General features: G+C 44.5%; 1 protein-coding gene across 4 annotated transcripts in view; it reads left to right on the forward strand.

Annotated features, from left to right (window-relative positions):
• ASZ1 (ankyrin repeat, SAM and basic leucine zipper domain containing 1) overlaps nucleotides 1-19,629 on the forward strand; it is a 323,240-nt gene that overhangs the window by 62,692 nt on the left and 240,919 nt on the right. For all 4 annotated transcript variants that reach the window (XM_056573848.1, XM_056573849.1, XM_056573846.1 and 1 more), the window contains exons 3-4: nucleotides 6,768-6,890; nucleotides 9,352-9,463. In XM_056573848.1, the coding sequence (XP_056429823.1) occupies nucleotides 6,768-6,890; nucleotides 9,352-9,463 (235 nt within the window). The remainder of the gene's footprint in view (nucleotides 1-6,767; nucleotides 6,891-9,351; nucleotides 9,464-19,629) is intronic.

Genomic DNA, 19,629 nt, shown 5'->3' on the forward strand with positions numbered 1-19,629 from the left:
CTGGAGGTCTTTTGAATCGTATACCCTTCAAAAGTCAACAAATCAGCGGATGCTGACCAATTGCCCTCCCATCCATTGGGGCATGTTGGGCTGAAATGGCAGACCTGTAGACATTGATAGTCCGGTATGCCTTACCTTCCTCAAAAGAGGCCGATAAAAAATTTAAGACTCCAGTCACAGGGGCATGAACGGGATCCATGTGCCGTTGTGAGCACCAATGAATCCATGATCCCGGAGCCCATGCCTCGCTAATGAGTTCCCTAGCTGACTGATAAGAATCTATCAGTCTGCTGGCCCGATATCAGCCATGCCAACAACGTCAGCTGACCTTGTAATTCTCCCGCGGGAACCTGCATCCTCGGAGAATCTATGGTCATCCCCAATATCTGAGGGAACCACGCCTGGGTCGGCCACCACGGAGTGATCAAGACTATCGTCACCCTCTGTGTCTCCACCTGCCATAATACCCTGGATATCATGGCAAATGGAGGAAACGCGTATGACCACGTCTGAGGCCAAAGCTGTGGCAATGCATCCATTGCTACCGCTTCCGGAACCGGTCTCCAGCTGAAAAACCTGGGCAACTGGCGATTTAGCCATGATTCAAACAAATCCAGCCCAAGGGGCCCCCATAAGGTCTGGACGGCTTGGAAAACTACCCAATGCAAGGTCCAGTCGCTGCCGTCCACTAGATGTCTGGAATTCCAATCCGCAACGGAATTGGAAACCCCCGGTAGATACTCCGCCTGGAGGACCATATTCCTGTCCAGGCAAAAGGACCAAAGATCCTTTGCTAAGTCCGTCAGGCGACGAGACCTCGTCCCCCCTAGACGATTGACATACTGCCCCGCCGTGATGTTGTCCATCCGTAGCAGAACGCAGCAATCCGTCCTGTGGGGTGCAAAACTTTTCAACGCAAACATGCCTGCCAGTAACTCCAGACAGTTGATGTGCAACTGTGATTCCATCGGAGACCACTTTCCTCCTGTGGCGGATGATCCGCACCTGGCTCCCCAGCCGTTCAGACTGGCGTCCGATTCGATGACAAAGTCCGGCTTGGAATTGAAAATCGTCTTTCCATTCCAATCTTGGACATGCTGGAGCCACCACAACAGCTTGTCGCGTGCCTCCCGTGATAACGGGATCTGCGCCGCATTTGTCAGTCCTTCCGACAAATGGCTGTTCTTCAATCTCTGGAGCGCTCTTTAATGCAACGGTGCCGGAAATATGGCCTGCACCGAGGCCGATAATAAGCCCACAATCCGAGCAATTGCTCTCAGGGACACCATCTGTTTGCGCAACAGCTGTCTGATTTATTTGCGGATCAATGCAAACTTTGCGGATCAATGCAAGAGTGGCCAACCGGGTATCGACTACAAAACCCAAGAACTCCATGCTCCGAGCGGGAACGAACACAGACTTTTTCTCGTTTGATGAGAAATCCTAGTTCCGTGAGCAGAGAAGTGGTCCACTCCACGTGCAATAGGGCCTGTTGTCGTTAACGAGCCATGATCAATATATCGTCTAGATAAATGATCAGCCTCACTCCCCGACTCCGCAGACTCGCCATGACCAGCTTCAGGAGTTTGGTGAAGCACCATGGGGCGGAGGAAAGCCCGAACGGGAGACATGAGAACTCCCACTTTTGTCCCTCCCACAGAAACTGGAGGAACTGACACGAAGAAGGAGGAATTGGTACCGTGAGGTAAGCGTCCTTCAGGTCGATTTTTGCCAGCCAATCTCCCTGGAGGAGCAGATCTCTGAGGAGGTGAATGCCCTCCATTTTGAAATGTCGATACATTACATAATCGTTTAGCTCTCTCAAATTTATAACCGGTCTGTGACCGCCGTCTTTCTTCTTTACCAAGAAGATATTGCTGACAAACCCCGGTTTGTGCATGTCCACCGGATGTATGGCATGTTTTGTACACACATCCGCTATCTCCATCTGTACTAGGTCCTTGTCTAGTCTCGAAAAACGGATAGTCCTCGGATAACTCATTTGCAGGGGAGGAGGACTCACAAACTCATGTACCCCAACACTATCTGGAGGATCCAAGGATCCGCCGTAATCCGGGACCAAGCGGGGATAAAAAATTTTAATCTGCCCCCTATCGGAATATGTGGCATCACCAGATTGCGAGAACCCACCTGAAGCTCTTCCCCTCGGGAAACCTCGAGAACCCCTTGCCCTCCAGGGCCGTCCTCTAGGGGGAAAGAAGGGTGTAGATGCCATGGGTGTAGCGACCATTGGAGGCTGTGTCCTCTCTTGAACATAGTGAACAGAGCGTCTATTGTAGGGTCGGAAATAAGCCCCTCGGCTGGAAGGGTGACCCTTGCCACTTCCAGCCCTATCGAAAACCTTACTGGCAGTACTCTTCTTCAGAGAGGTCTGGGCCTTATCAAGGCTCGAGAAAAGGCCCACGAACCGATTAATGTTCTTTATTAGAGAGTCACCGAACAAAAGTCCTTCAGCCGAAGGACTCGGCTCCTTTGTGGCCAAATGGGTCAACTGAGGGTCCAACCTCATGAGGATGGATCTACACATCTCAGCCGAAATAGCCGTATTGGCATTCCCCAATAAACATGTGGCCCTCAGTGCCCAGCCCCTCAAGACTTCACCATTTACGGGCTCCCCCGATGCCACTGCCTGTTCAGCCATGTTGAGAATTTTGGTAATGGGTCCAAGCAAGTCCAGAAACTTATCTTGAACTGATTTAAAGGAACGATCAATTCCTTTCTTCGGGTTCTTACCCGACTTGATCATGTACTTCAGGAGAATCGGGTCCAACTTCGGCGTCACCGCCACTTTATTGGCCAAGGACGGCCGCGGGCATTCCGCCCTAAGCTTATTCCGATTGCCCGTCTAGGGGATTACGGATCCACGCCTCTATATATTTAGCGACCTCCAGAATAGGCGTCCACTCACCCGAGCGTGGGTGTTTTATAGCTTCCGGGTCGAAATATGGTACTCCCTGCTAGTCCAAAAGTGCATCCGGAGAGGGCTCCTCCTTAGTACTGGGGCCAGGATGTGCTACATCATCGTCCTCTTCGCCTTCCTCGTCCTCACTATTGTAAGCAAAAGAGTCAGACTCGCCGACTCAGAGTCAAATTCGGATTCGTCCACAAACAAATTTGGCTTGTTCCTTTTAGAGGCACGGGTAGCCCAATGTCGAGTATCGTCCTCTAGGGTAGAGGGTCTTTTGCCCGTAGACGGGGCGCTGGCCGCTCCAAGTGGTCGAGCTGCAATCTTTTGGCTATCTCCTGTAATATTATGAGAAACGGGAGAGATCAGAGTGTCTGAAATGTTATTCCTCTTCCGGACAGGCTTGCCGGGTAATCCAGAGCCCGAAGCTCTGTCATGCATCGGAGAATCAGTTACACTAAAAGATTGGGGAGATATCTCCTCAGGACGGGAGCCATTTATGGCCATAGAGACCTACTTAGATATGGTCTTGTTTACCGACACCATTGCCGAGGACAAGGCTAATTGCACCGACCTGCAAACTAATTGCTGTATTTGGTCGGCCAACATGAATTCCGTATCCGGATTATGTATGGGGCCATCCACCAGGGTCAGGTTTGATTTATCTTCAGCCATGAATATGAATCCTTAAAGAGGTACTACGGGGAACTAAATCCATAGCCCATTCTTTCCCTCTCACCAACCTATGCATTTGCCTAAATATCATTCATTAGCTATATACAACAGTTTTCCTCTTTCAGCTGTCACTTACATGCAGGAAGTGAGAGAAAAATTCATTTTTTAGATCCACGTTGTCTCCTCAGGGAGAGCAGCCCCTCCCATCAAGACAATATCACCTGATTTCTGTCTGATTTCTTATTGGGCTAGAGCTCTGGCTGTACAGACACACGTCCCTTCCCTGTGTGAGGAGCTTGTGAGAGAAAAAGCAGTGAAGATTCTTAGTCACAACTGAGCACATAGCTGCTGTTTTTCTTTTGAATATGCTGCTATTCAGCATGTACAGGACATGTACAGTGGCCCAGATTTATCAAACTGTGTGAGAGAAAAAGTGGAGAGATTTCCCCATATGCAGCCAATCATAGCTCGGCTTTCACTTTACCTCAGCTTGTTAGCTGGTTGCTGTGGGAAATTCCCTCCACTTTTTTTCTCTCACACAGTTTGATAAATCTCCCCCAGTGTGTGTGTGTGTGTGTGAGAGCTGCAGTGGAAGCCTGCACACAGATAGTGAAAGCAGTTGGCTGGCAGCTATTACACAGAGCTGAATTCTGGGAGTTGTAGTCTATGCTGCAGATAAGGAAAAAAAGTATTTAGGAGACATCAGGGGCCAAAGGAACTGCCAAAATCACATGAATAACTACAGGGGACACACAACGGGTATTGTGATGGCTTTGGGGCATTTTTATTTTTCTTCCCTGGAGTACCCCTTTAATGTCAGGTGAACACACAGCGCTGTAGAGAGAAAATATGCAGACAGAAATAAACACCTTTGTTTTAATGTGTAGACACAATAATAATATAATAGGGTACAATCACTGAGAGGGAATCGTGCCTCAACACTCACAGACCCCAGATATATAACCCCTGAAACGCCCTATATCCTCACTGCAGACCCCTGTAGTAGGAAAACTAATTAGGGGTAGAATAGACCTGCACACAGTAAATAAACCAGAGGGTTATGAGAACCCTTGGTCGAATATCAGCGCGCTGCTCCCGCTGCGACTGAGGCTGGTATCAGGAGCCCGGCCGCAGCGCGAGAGACAGCCGGACAATAATGCGAAGATTGCGAGGTGACATGCGCACGTCGCAGTCTTGCGATATCCTCTGGCAGGACAGAAGAAAACTAGGCAGGGAAAACACAATAGGGATAACAATAGACTACAGGGAATTCTATAGGAGAAAAGGGCTAAGCCGGAATATGAAGTATCTACTTCGGCAGCTTAGGGGTATAACAAACGCTATATACCACCATACAGTAACCTGTAAAACTATATGATCCTGTGCAGGGCTAAGAGAGCACAGGACCAGTGGAACGATGAATCCAATAAGTCACAAAACACATTCACAATAGGTAAGCTACTTATCTGTAGTGTACTCAGCTATTGAGCAGAAAGAAAGAGGAAGGAGGTGGAGTTACAGCTGGTTTTATATGGAGCTAGTTGGATGGGATTGGTGGGAATGAATAAAGGGGTACGGTTGGTTGCTAGGTGACGTGCATCCTATTTTTTCTTTCAATGTTGAAGTTATGGTGCATTTTTCTTTCTGCTATTGAGCTAAATAAAGAAGGAATATGCATTTGATACGAGCCTCCTGTCTGACATAAAATCTAACTTTTGTTGACATAATATAAGAATGTCTAATCTATACCGTATATCCCGGCGTATAAGACTACTTTTTAACCCCGAATTTTCTTCTGAAAAGTCGGGGGTCGTCTTATACGCCGGGTATTGAGGTCCGGGATAGGAAAACTTATGATTATCTGCCCGGGCCGCCTCCCGTGTGTGGCTGCAGGCGGGGGCCGGCCAGAGCAAGTAAAAACTAATACTGTATACTAAAAACCAGGGTGCCTCCAGCTGTTGTGAAACTACAACTCCCAGCACGGCAAAGGCTGTCCGGGCATGCTGGGAGTTGTAGTTTTACAACAGCTGGAGGCCCCCTGGTTTTTAGTATACAGTATTAGTTTTTAGCTGCTCTGGCCGGCCCCCGCCTGCAGCCACACACGGGAGCCGGCCTGGGCAGATAATCAGAAGTTTTCCTATCCCGGACCTCAATACCCGGCGTATAAGACGACCCCCGACCTTTTCAGAAGAAAATTCGGGGTTAAAAAGTCATTAAGGGGGGGGGGGATTCCGACCGCTGGGACCCCTGCCATCTCCCAGACAGGCCCCAGCATAGCCGCTTTGTGAAAGCGGCTAATGCGCGTAGCGTCTACATCAGTGAGGTCGGCAGTATGCCTCCTCCCCCCTCCCCATACAGCGCTATGGGAGAAGCGGGGAGGCGCGAATGCTGCATCCTCTCCTATAGATCTACATGGGGGAGGCGTGTTGGCTGTGGCGTCATGCTGTGGCCGGCACGCCTCCTGCACGGGATAGCTGCAGAAGAGCCGTGGCCACGTGCAGGAGATTCCTTCCTAAACATGTCCATTACTGTCTGCCAGGTACGTACTAAAATCACCTTATGCTGGATAACTCCTTTAGTTCACTACAGATTTCCTTTAAACATAGTAAAGTCATAGGGGATTGTGAAGAGGAAAAGTTGACCAATTGCTCATAGAAACCAATTAGATTGCTTTTTTATTTTTTTTTTAAAAGGTCTCTGAAAAATAAAAGCAGCAATCTGGTTACTATGGGTCACTGGTCAACTTTTTCTCAGCACAGGTTTTGATAAATCTACCCCAGTGAGTGGACACTGATCTGAGGAAGGGGGTTGCTCCCCCGAAACGCGTCATCTGTGTACTTCATTGTCCTCTTATGCTCTAATAAACCACTCCGGTGTTTTTTACCAATACCTCTGGTTGGCATCTACATTACTCTGGAACTAGCAGCGCCTCTGTAAGGGTCATATTTTCCTTCTCCGCCTCCACCCCAGTGAGTTAGAATCTAGTCCAAATGTTTGGCAGACAAGATACTGGCAAGTAAACTAATGCTTTTTAAACTGTTTGCCTGTAGAGTAGAGAAGTTATATAGATGTATTATTGTTACTTAAAAAAAAAATTGAAAGAGTATACTTTTTAACACTTTAATGCATTTTCATGATTTGTTACCATGTATTCTGTTTTTTTTAGGAATAAATGTTGAGTGTTGTTTCCGGTTTGGCTGGACTCCTTTGATGTATGGTGCTAGTATTGGAAATTTGGAAATGGTACGTGTTCTTTTGGATAGAGGCGCCAATGCAAATTTTGAAAGAGGTGTGTAGAATTATTTAATTGATATTTGTTTATAAAATGTAATGCTGTATATACATTATGTATATTGCATGTCCAGGCATTCTCAATCAAATACAGTTCCACGGCAGCCATGGGATGAAGAGGGAAGCCCTCTGGCTACCTCCACAGTGGATCGCCCCCCACGATTTCTCTGCAGGGGGGCAATCCACCCCACTAGACCACCAGGGATGGTTAAAAAGCGATGGTTAGACGCTGCTGTCAACTTTGACAGTCGAAATCTAAAGGGTTAATAGCTGGTCGCGGTGATCGCCGCATACCGGCTATTAGCTACGCCCCCCAGCCACAAGGTATGGAGCAGACACGAGTTAGGAGCCCTCACCATACACTCGGAGCGCTGGTGTGGTGCGGCGTGATAAAATCAGACAGGAAAGTCAATGTATGAAAAATTCACCTGCTCAGTGCCTGGAACTGCATGTCTTGGGTGTCGGGCGATAGGATAGGCAATTATATCACCTGTGAAAGACTAAGAAAATCAGAAAACATGACCTGTTGGTGGGGGTTCTTGAGGACTGCGCTTGAGAAACACTGGCTTAAAGGGGTACTCCGGTGGTAAATTTTTTTGACTATATGACATCTTCTTTGTAAGTTTAATTTTTTTGCAATATACATGTGTTATATGTTTGGCAGCATGTATGTGTTTTTCTTACCTGTTTGTTGGGCTGGAAGTTGTGTAGTTCAGAGGGTTTTCTTTTACTGTTGTCCACAGTTCTGAGTCTGTTGTGGACAAGATGTCACAGCACTTTTTTTTTCTCTGTCTGCATGAGGAATAAGCCACGCCCCCTCATCTCATCCGGCTGAGTACACAACTCCTCCCCTCCCCCCTGCTCTGTATTCTAAGGACGCAGGTCTGCACAGGAGAAGGACCTCACAGAGAAGATACGTGTTATCTGAAGGGGAGGATGAGAAGGTGCACGGGATGGGATGTATGGACTGCAGGGGAATAAATCTCATACTGGGAATGATCTCTATGGGGGAGATTTATCAAAACCTGTGCAGAGGAAAACTTGCCCAGTTGCCCATAGCAACCAATCGGATCGCTTCTTTAATTTTTCACAGGCCTTCATAAAAATGAAAGCAGCAAGCTGATTGGTTGCTATGGGCAACTGGGCAAGTTTTCCCTCTGCACAGGTTTTAATAAATCTCCCCCTATATGTGAAGGGGGAAGGGGGGGAACTCCTGAATGACACATGCTGGGAGTTGTAGTCCCTGTTTTGTGTGTGTGTGTATGCTAGTGTTTACAAACCAGTGTGCCTCCAGCTGTTGAAAAACTGCAACTCCCAGCATGCCCTGACAGACTTTGGGCATGCTGGGAGTTGTAGATTTGCAACAGCTGGTGGTACACTGGTTGGGAAACACTGTTCTAGCCTATTCAGCATACACATCATGTTACACCAGCGTTTCCCAACCAGTGTTCCTCCAGCTGTTGCAAAACTACAACTCCTAGCATGCCCAAAGGCTGTGAGGGCATGCTGGCAGTTGTAGTTTTGCAACAGCTGAGGCACCCTGGTTGGGAAACACTGGTGAATGCCCTACAGAGGTGTGGTGAACTACAACCCCCAGGAGACTACAGAGTCTGATGTACCTTGATAAAGTTGGTCTATCCAACGAAACGTCGGGAAGCGGAGGGCTATTCATATTTTAACTAGCAGCTATCAGTGCTCCTCTGTTAGTACAGCGGCATCTGCAGATCAGTGCCATTAAAGCACAAAATCACTGCTAAAGAAGTTATAGGATGCAAGCATACTATATAAGCAACTACTAGCTGTGTTTTTAATCACTACATCGGAGCTCATACATTTTAAATGACTTAATAAAATTTAGTTTTAAGGGGGGTTTCTGTGTATAAGGGGGCTGACTCGGGAAAATAGTAGGATGGGTAAAAGGCGGAACAAAAAAAAAGGAGCCGCCCCAAACCAGCAAGGCATGTGGCATGCTGGGATTTGTAGTTTTCAGCACAGCAAGAAACAGGAAATAGAAGCAAAGATAGGAAAACAAAGTGGGGGATAAAAAGACGACAAAGAACAGAAATAGAGTATCCTAAACAACAAGAATAGAAATGAAACAAAACAAATAGGGTAAGTCAAAAACGGAAAAACAAGTTGACCACTGGAGTACCCCTTTGATGGGTTGACTGACTTTGGGAGGTAGTAGGAGAAATAAATACAAATTTATAAAAATAAGAGAAACCCCGTAATCATTGTGGTGTCATGTCACCAAACTCGGAAGTGCCGGATATCAGGAACCAGGAGAGAATGAAAATGACTATTTTCTGAGTCTGGCTAACTGGTAAATTGTTTTCAAATAGGCATTATCTGTTACATTATATGCTGCAATTTGAATTTGGGCATCACTTTAATAGTACAGCTTTAGTTTTCTAAAGTGGTGTTATATTAAAAGCATATCACAAATCTTTTTCTGCCAGATACGTTTACTGTACTTATGTCTGCATGTACTGCTCATGCATCTGAGGAAAATATTGTCAAATGTGTGGAACTGCTCCTTTCCAGAAATGTTGACCCAAATGTATGCTGCAGGTAAGGTACTTGACTTTGACTAATCTAATACAGTAAATGGTAAGGCTGTGTTCACGCTTTGCATGTTTTTTTTTAATTTTTTTTTTATGCATTTTTGATACATAGTTCAGCAATTTTGCCAAAAATCACAGGATTAATTGTGCTTAAAGGAGATAAGCAGTAAAAACAAACTTTTTTCCCCTGTGCCCGGGCTGCAAAAAGGCTGGGTTCACTGTCATCACCGGCCGAGGTGGGACATCGCTGCAGCCGGCGATACGCTGACGGCTCTGTGACGTTCCAAGCCTAAAGAAGCCACAAGACCTGGAGCACTTGAGGAACTGCACCCAATATCCCCACAACGGAGGAATGTAGGAAGGTGGGTTGAAGTGTTTATTTATATTTAAAAAAAATTTTTTTTTTTGCAGCCCGGGCACAGGGAATAAAGTTTGTTTTTACTGCATGTCTCCTTTAATTTGCAGTGATTACTCAAAATGCAGTAAAATGCACTGTGAGGCTGGATTCACACGGCAGAACTTCTGTGCTGTATTCTGCATGGAAATTCTGCATGAATTTATAGCCAATGCTCTACAGGAATGGGCTGTACATTTATGCAGAATTCAGCGCAGAAATTCTGCTATGTGAATCCGGCCTGAGCCTTATGGGCTAGGCACTATATTATTAGAATATATAAGAATATAATATATTTAATTTTGTTGTGTTTTTTTTCTTTTTCTTTCTTTTCTTTGTTTTGGCAGCTTGGTTGAGAAGCTCCAATTCACTGTTAAGGTTATGTAATGAGAAATCGTGGCCTGTTATGGTCATAATCATCCAACCTATATATATATGTATGTTTTATTGCTGGCTTATTCATTTACTTTTTTCATTGTTTCTATGGAGGTTCAAGAGTGCAACAGTGGTACTGAGTGTTATGACTCCGTAGGATAGGGGATAAGCGTCTTATTGCACGGGGGGGGGGGGGGGGCAGAATTCTGGGTCCATGCATCCCCGCCTCTTCCATAGAGCTGAATGGAGGGGGCATATCTGTTGACCTCAGTGAGGTCGACGACACGAACATTAGCTGCACAGAGCCACGGCAGTGCCGTGGCCCCGTACGGGAGATCGCAGGGGGTCCCAGCGGACGGAACCCTGCGATCAGACTCTTATCCCCTATCATGTTATCCTGTGAATAGGGGATGAGTGTTCTATTGCTGCAGTACTCCTTTAAAATATTAGGCAACAAACTATTATTTACTTTTATCATTGAAATCTTTGGTTAGCAATAGAAGAGTGATGGTGACATATGGGTGTAACTATGTTTTTGGGGGTGAGGCAAAAAATTTGATGTGATTATTAACAGAATTCCCACCTAACACCACAATTGTATGTGTCTCACCATCCTAAAATACGAGTGTCTATGGTCTCTTATGCTATAAATGACAGTATAGCTCACAAAACATTGTATACAAAAGGAAAACGAAAAAGCATAACTACAGCATAAAATCACTATTTATTGATAATAACTTAAAAAGACAGTCATACAAAGTGCAAATAGATACAGTGATAGCATATAAGGTACAGCCCTATAAATGTGGGGCAGTAACACCTATGTTAGAAGTCAGTTTATTAAAAAGCTTATACAGGGAAGAGTCTTGTATCTTAAATTCCAAAAATAAATGTAATCTAAAGATAGCTCTAGAAGCACTGTGCGGTACATGGGCAACTGCCCTCACATCTTTTGGTACCAGTCACCAGGCTCCTGCTATTCATTGCATACTGTCCATTGGATAATCATAGACTCGCCCATTTTCTGATGCTTTCACTACCAGCCCCGTAGTAGGTTTCGTGATTCTCACTTTCTCAAGGGAGCTTCATGGCATGGGTTTCTATGGAAAAGCAGCTGCATGCCAGCTTGCGTAACTTAGCACAATGAGACATGTTGCCACTGAACTCTGGAGCAGGGGAAACATGTTCTCTGGCATGACAAATTACTCTTCTTTAGCAGTTTGCGAGTGAGTCTGGGTGTAATGTCTATCTGTATTTTGAATTTTCTGCTTTGGGCACTGTTCAGACATTAGGTTTGTGTCTGAACAATTTCTGTGTTAATTCTCCCTGGTATGGGAGGAGTTAACCTTCAGCACTGGGAGGATATATAAGGCCTCTTCAGGTTCTGTTCATTATTGGTCATTAGACCTGTACTCTGACAATGTCTTGTTTATGATGCACCTTAGCTTTTGTCTGTCTGAGCACATATCCTGAGTTTTAACCATGGTTTTAGTACCTTTGTCGGGTTTTAGTTTTTTATTGTATTACATAGTTAGTTACATAGTTAGTACGGTTGACAAAAGACATATGTCCATCAAGTTCAACCAGGGAATTGAAGGGTAGAGGTGTGGCGCGATATTGGGGAAGGGAAGTTCACAGTTCTCATGGTAAAGAAGGCGTGTCGCCCCTTGAGACTAAACTTTTTCTTCTCCAGACGGAGGGAGTGCCCTCTCATCCTTTGGGGGGGTTAACCTGGAACAGTTTTTCTCCATATTTTTTTTATGGGCAATTAATATACTTATATACATTTATCATATCCCCCCTTAACCCCTTAAGGACCGGAGGTTTTTCCGTTTTTGCATTTTCGTTTTTTGCTCCTTGCCTTTAAAAAATCATAACTCTTTCAAATTTACACCTAAAAATCCATATGATGGCTTATTTTTTGCGCCACCAATTCTACTTTGTAATGACGTCAGTCATTTTGCCCAAAAATGTATGGTGAAGCGGGAAAAAAAATCATTGTGCGACAAAATTGAAAAAAAAACGCTGTTTTGTAACTTTTGGGGGCTTCCGTTTCTACGTAGTACATTTTTCGGTAAAAATTACACCTGATATGTATTCTGTAGGTCCATACGATTAAAATGATACCCTACTTATATAGGTTTGATTTTGTCGGACTTTTGGAAAAAATCATAACTACACTGTCCTGTCAGCTGTTCGGGATGCCGCGATTAGCCGCGGCTATCCCGAACAGCCCGACTGAGCTAGCCGGGAACTTTCACTTTCACTTTTAGCCGCGCGGCTCAGCTTTGAGCGCGCGGCTAAAGGGTTAATAGCGCGCGGCGCCGCGATCGGCGCTGCGCGCTATTAGAGGCGGGTCCCGGCTTCACTATGACGCCGGGCCCGCCATGATATGACGCGGGGTTACTGTGTAACCCCGCGTTATATCAGAAGAGCAGGACCAATGACGTACCGGTACGTCATTGGTCCTTAAGGGGTTAAACGTCTCTTCTCAAGACTATACAATTGTAACTCCTTTAATCGCTCCTCATAGCTAAGATGTTCCATGCCCCATATTAGTTTAGTCGCGCGTCTCTGCACCCTTTCCAGCTCCACAGTGTCCCTTTTATGGACAGGTGCCCAAAACTGAACAGCATATTCCAGGTGAGGCCGTACCAATGCTTTATAAAGGGGGAGTATTATGTCCCTGTCCCTCAAGTCCATGCCTCTTTTTATACATGACAATATCCTGCTGGCCTTGGAAGCAACAGCCTGACATTGCATGCTATTCTGTAGTCTGTGATCTACAAGTACACCCAGATCCTTCTCTACCAGTGACTCTGCCAGTTTAATCCCCCCTAAGACATACGACGCATGCAGGTTATTAGTACCCAGATGCATAACTTTACATTTATCCACATTGAAACCTCATTTGCCAAGTGGATGCCAGACACTTAGTCTATCCAAGTCATCTTGTAACCTATACACATCCTCTATAGACTGTACCGTGCTACAAAGCTTGGTGTCCTCTGCAAAGATAAAAACCGAGCTGTTAATGCCATCCTCTATATCATTGATAAATTTAAACAGCGGGCCCAGTACAGAACCTTGGGGTACACCACTATTGTTCGTTCTGCTTTGTGTTCCCTAGTCTGCGTTCACACTGTGCATTTGTCAGTCCTGTTTTTGACCTTGTTTGATCCCAGATCTCCTAGGCTAGAATCCTGTTCTGAGCCTTGTGCTTATCCATCTATTTAGGAGTGAAAAAAATAAGTGGGTGTTTATTACATCACCAGAAAAAACAGAAGCAACGTTTCCGCGGCGAGAGGCCGCGGAAATGTTGCTTCTGTTTTTCTGGTGATGTAATAAACACCTACTTATTTTTTACACAATTTTGTGTGCTGCTGAATTCTTGAATTTTTACTACAAGCGAGGACCCCTCACCAAGGTCTTTTTTTCCAGCGTGCACCTTTTACTTTTGTGATACTGAATTAGTTGTGCTGCTCCTCCTTTTCTTTTTTTTCTTTAGGAAGTTAGTCTTGTGTCTGTACCCGTGTTTGCTTGTATTTAGGATTTTTGTTTCCTCCTAGACTAGTATTTAGTTAAAGGGGTATTCCGTCTTTAGACATTTTATCCACTATCCAAAGAATAGGGGAAAAGATGGGTTAGGGGGATAAAATGTCTAAAGCCGGAATGCCCCTTTAACTCTGTGGAGTGTGCCCACTAGCTAGGAGCCTATTTGGCTTTAGTATTGTTGTCCCTCCATGTTTGGAGTGGGGTGTCCAGTGTGTTTCTTGTTCAGAGTCCAGTGTGAACAGTGCTCTTGTTTTCCTGACCTGTTAGTATGCTATATTCTGCCTTGTTTGTATTTATATACTAGCTGAGTACCCAGCGTTGCCCGACTTTGCCTTCCTAATCCTTATTGGGGAAATAAATCAACAAAGGAGGAAGCTTTTGACTTCATATCCCAACCCAATATCCCGACGTCGTCCTGTCCCGACGTCGTCCTGTCCCGACGTCGTCCTGTCCCGACGAAGATATTGTAAGCTGAAAATAGAAGGGGACGTCGCTTTGTGGGACTGGGCGTGATTTGCAATCCAGACCGATGCACAAAAAGGGTAGATAAAAGGGGTGGGGCTTAAACTGTGGGCGTGCCTGAGATTGGATTGCATGCCAGTCTGACACATTCACCAGGAGATGCAGAGCGGAGCTTGTGGAGTAAGGTACTGTAAGTCCCATATACTTGTATGGGACTTGAAATTAAAACCCATCTTTTATATAAGGGTGTATGTAGGTAAGGGTTTATTTAACTGACATATAAGGGTGCATGCACACCACGTTTTTGTTATACAGTTCCCGTATCCGGTTTCAAGTTAAAAACCGTATGGAACTGTATAGAAAACTGTATGCATTGACTTAACATTGTAAACTGTATGTCAGACGCATCATCCTTTTTAGTCCGTTTTGCATCTCATACGGTTTTGTCCAGATTTTTTACCCGTACCCAAAACTGTAGTCTACCACGTTTCTTGGTCCGGGTGAAAAACTGTATTAAACTGTATGCATTATTTTTTTTTTTAACATGGGAGTCAATGGGAACCGTATAGAACTGTATGTGCTTATGGTTCCATCAGGTTTTCACTAGGGATCGACCGATTATCGGTATGGCCGATAATCACGACTTTGGGCATTATCGGTATCGACAATTACCTTGCCGAGAAGCAGATAATGCCCCGCGACCGCCCCCCCCGTAGTGCTGGGCGGTATACCGGTATGGGTTTTTGCCCATACCGCTATACCGGTCGGGCCCCTCCCCTACCCTCCGAGTCAATAAAAAATTTTTTTACTTACCCGTAATGGGGGTGGTCCGGGCCATCCATCCTTCCTGTAGTGTCCGGCGACATTCCGGGTGGAGGATGAACCGGTCCGGGCTGTCCTTCTCCGGGGGTCATCTTCTCCACTCCTGTCAGGCTCCGGCTTAGTACGCTGCATAGACGCCGCTACGCCGTGACGTCAGGTGCGTCGCTGTTCATGGGCGTCACTGCGCAGCGGTGTCTATGCAGCGTACTAGGCCGGAGCCTGCCCGGGGTGGAGAAGATGACACAACCGGAGAAGAAGGACACCCTCCACCCGGAATGCCGCCGGACACTACAGGAAGGATGGATGGATGGCCCGGACCACCCTGACAGGTAGGGGGAGAGAAGCGGGTGGTGGTGGTGGCGGCGGCGGCGGCCTATGGCACCGCAAAAGCCACTGCAGTGCATTGATTTAAAGCGCCCGCTTTAAATCAATGACCTGCAGCTGTGTCGAGGGGGGATAAATAGCCGATAACTTATACCGGAATATCGGTATAAGTTATCGGCTATCGGCCCTAACCTCCACCGATTATCGGTATCGGCCCTAAAAAAGCGATATCGGTCAATTCCTAGTTTTCACCATATGGTTTTTGACTTTGCACAGGTTTTTTTCTTGGAATTTCAATCAAACAAGTGAAACTTTATTCAAAATGGAGTGAAAAGTAAAAAACGCATACGTTTTTTTCTTAAAAAACGGATGCAACCGGACATCATTTTTCAAACCGTATACGGTTTTCAACCGTATATGGGTTCAAATTTGTACACACATTTTGATACAGTTTAGTCAGGTTTCATCAAAAACCTGATACAGGAACTGTAATGCAAAAACGTGGTGTGCATGCACCCTAAATAATGTGTACCAGGAATTATTGAAATATCTCCAGCCGTACGGAAGTTAAGCGGGAACATACATTTCCCATAGATTTGCATGGGACTTCAAACAAATACCCTGACCCTCACAAATGGGGTAGTTAAAGGTTAAATTAACTATCTTATATTTTAATTGGACATATAAATCCCATATATAAGTCCTATTTTTGTTTCCTCCTAGACTAGTACTTAGTTAAAGGGGTATTACGGCTTTAGACATTGTATCCCCTATCCAAAGAATAGGGGATAAGATGTCTGATCTCCCTGCAGCACCTGCATTAGGTGCGGAGCTGCGTCTCCAGGCTCGGAAACCGAAGGTTTATCGTATTATCAAAATATCTCCAGCCATTTGGAAGTTATGCAGTAACCTATATTTCCCTTAGACTTCTAAGGGACTTTAAATAAAAACCCCAATCCTGGCAAATGGGGGTGAGTAAGGCTGGGTTCACACTGCAGAATTTCTGGGCAGAATTTCTGCCAGAGATCGAGCCGGTGTCGCTAGGACCGAGCAGAGACTACATTGCTGCCCCCATAGACTGAAATGCATTTCTGGGTGGATCTTTTGGGAGATCTGCTCAGAAATGCATTGCCATCTATGGGGACGGCAATGTAGTCCACACGGTCCTTGTGCCGTCTGCTCAATCTCCGGCAGAAATTCCAGTGTGAACCTAACCTAAGGGTTAAATTACCTATCCTAAGTTTGTTGTTGACATAAGTAACGTGTGCCAAGTTTCATGTTAATATCTTTAGCTGTTTGGACGTGATGCTGGAACACACACACACACACACACACACACACACACACACACACACACACTCACACACACACAATCGAGTTTTATATATATATATATATATATATACATATACTATAGATTTGTTTGTTGGTTATTGTAGTTTCATTATGTTCCTGACTTATTCCTTTGTACAGTTCTGTTGGTTTTTGTTGACTTCGACGCCCATGCACTATAGTGCCAGGAAGGGACCGGCTCCAAGTTGTCAAACCACACGCCCCCCCCCCCCCTCAACATGACATCGGGTTTAATAAATGCAATGCCAGAACAATGTTTTCTATTGACTGCATTGTGCCAGCTGTAAAGTTTAGTAGAAGAGGGCTAATTCTATGGGGTTGCAGTGAAGAAAATCTTAAAGGGGTACTCCCATGGAAACTTTTTTTTTTTTTTTTTTCAACATATTTGTAAATTACTTCTATTAAAAAATCTTAATCCTTCCAGTACTTTTTAGGGGCTGTATACTACAGAGGAAATGCTTTTCCTTTTGGATTTCTCTTCTGTCACGACCACAGTGCTCTCAGCTCACCTTTGCTGTCCATTTTAGGAACTGTCCAGAGCAGGAGAAAATCCCCATAGCAAACATATGCTGCTCTGGGCCGTTCCAAAAATGGACAGCAGAGGTCAGCAGAGAGCACTGTAGTCGTGACATGAGAGAAATTCAAAAAGAAAAACATTTCTTCTGTAGTATACAGCCCCTAAAAAGTACTGGAAGGATTAAGATTTTTTAATAGAAGTAATTTACAAATCTGTTTAACTTTCTGGCACCAGTTGATTTAATAATAAAAAAATATATATAAGTTTTCCACGGGAGTACCCCTTTAATGGTTCAGCATACCCAGACATTTTGGACAATTATATACAGTGGTCCCTCAAGTTGTTGTATTAACTGTTTCAAGGACCACCATTGTCTGTTGAAACCATTGTAATTTGAGACCAGAATCAATTACCAGGTTTCCATAGGGTTATAAAGTCCCCAAAATGTCATCCGAAAATAGGAAAAAGTGAGGATTAACATCTTAAGGATGTAGGGTGTACCTGTACACCCTACGCCCGGTCCCGGTGTTTAAAACGAGGTCACACCCCATTCATAGCCGGGACCCTGGGCTAACAGCGCACGGCACCGATCGTTGTTCTGCGCGCTATTAACCCTTCAGACGCGGCGTTCAAAGTTGACCGATGTTCCGATCAGCTAGGATGCAAGCGGAGGTCTCCTTACCTAACTCCGCCGCGTCCGATCGGGGTTTAATTGCTCCAAGCCTGAGCTACAGGCTTGAGCAATCGAGCCCCTATCTCGCTGATCCATGCAAAGCTATGGCTTTTCCAGGGATCAGCATAAGAGGTCAGTGTGTGCAGTGTGATAGGTCCCTATGGGAGCTATAGCACAGCAACAAAAAAAAGTTAACAAAGGTAATTTAACCCATTCCCTAATAAAAGTTTGAATCTCCCCCCTTTTCCCATAAAAAAAAAAAACTAAATAAAAATAAACATATGTGGTATCGCCGCGTGCGGAAATGTCCGAACTATAAAAATATATTGTTAATTAAATTGCACGGTCAATGGCGTACGTGCAAAAAAAGTCCAAAGTCCAAAATAGCGTAGTTTTGGTCACTTTGTATATCATGAAAAAGTAATAAAAAGCGATCAAAAAGTCCAATCAATACAAAAATGGTACAGATAAAAACTTCAGAACACGGCTCAAAAAAGGAGTCCTCATACTGCCCCATATGCGGAAAAATAAAAAAGTTTTTAGGGGTTAGAAGATGAGAATTTTTAACTGCATGTAGTTATGAATTTTTTCCGAAGTACAACAATATCTAACCGATATATGTTGGGTATCATTTTAACCGTATGGACCAACAGAAAAATGCACTGTGTAGAAACGGAAGCCCCCAAAAGTTACAAAATGACATTTTTTTTTCTTCACTTTTGTCGCACAATGAATTTTTATTTTTTTTGTTTCGCTGTGGATTTTTGTGTAAAATGACTAATGGCACTGCAATCATATGGAATTTTATGTGCAAAATTGAAAGCGTTATGATTTTTAGAAGGTGATGAGGAAAAAATGAAAATGCAAGAACTGAAAAACCCTACATCCTTAAAGAGGCGCTGTCATTGTTAAAAACTTTTCATAAATTGCAGGACTCATTATAATATGACATTTCACAATATACACCTGTTAAAAAAAAATGAAAATTTTCACCTGAAATTCAAGCTCAAAATAGCCGCCACTAGGGGTCGCCTGTCTTTTAGCCAGACAGACTAGTCTAGATTTTACAGCATACTGGATACCAGCCGTAAAGCATATTGGTATCCAGTATAGGAGATTTCTATTGAGTGTATGCAAAACTACAGATAAAGGATGTGTGGACATGCTGGGAGCTGTAGTTTTTACAACAGCTGGAGGCAACACTGCTCTAACACAGTTATTTACAAATATTACAGCTTCAGTTGTTACTAAATTACAACTCCCAGCATGCTGAAATAATCAAAGCTTTCTCGGACTCCTGAATGACAAAGAAGTTGATCAGACATTCAGGAGTCTGTGAAAGATGAATGACACACATAGTGACAGCTATGCTGATTAGCATCCACCTTTACTAGGAGAAGATAAAACAGATAGAACATGTATTCATAAAAATGCTGTACTTTTCTCTAAAAAATCCTTGCACTAATTTTATAAAGATCTATTCTTATATTTATACATTTTATCCTGTTATGAATTCACCATAATGTCTTCTGATTACTGCAGGCAAGCTCCAAGTATCTTCCTCTGACACATGAAACAGCATAAAACCAGAGAGGAAAGGGTTACAGAGTAGAGAGTACTGATTGGCTGACTACACAGGCTTGCTCCTGTGAGGGAGACAGACTGACACGCCCCCTCCAGCCTGCACAATGAAAAAGT

Source organism: Hyla sarda, chromosome 4, assembly GCF_029499605.1.
Source record: "Hyla sarda isolate aHylSar1 chromosome 4, aHylSar1.hap1, whole genome shotgun sequence".
NCBI lineage: Eukaryota > Metazoa > Chordata > Amphibia > Anura > Hylidae > Hyla > Hyla sarda.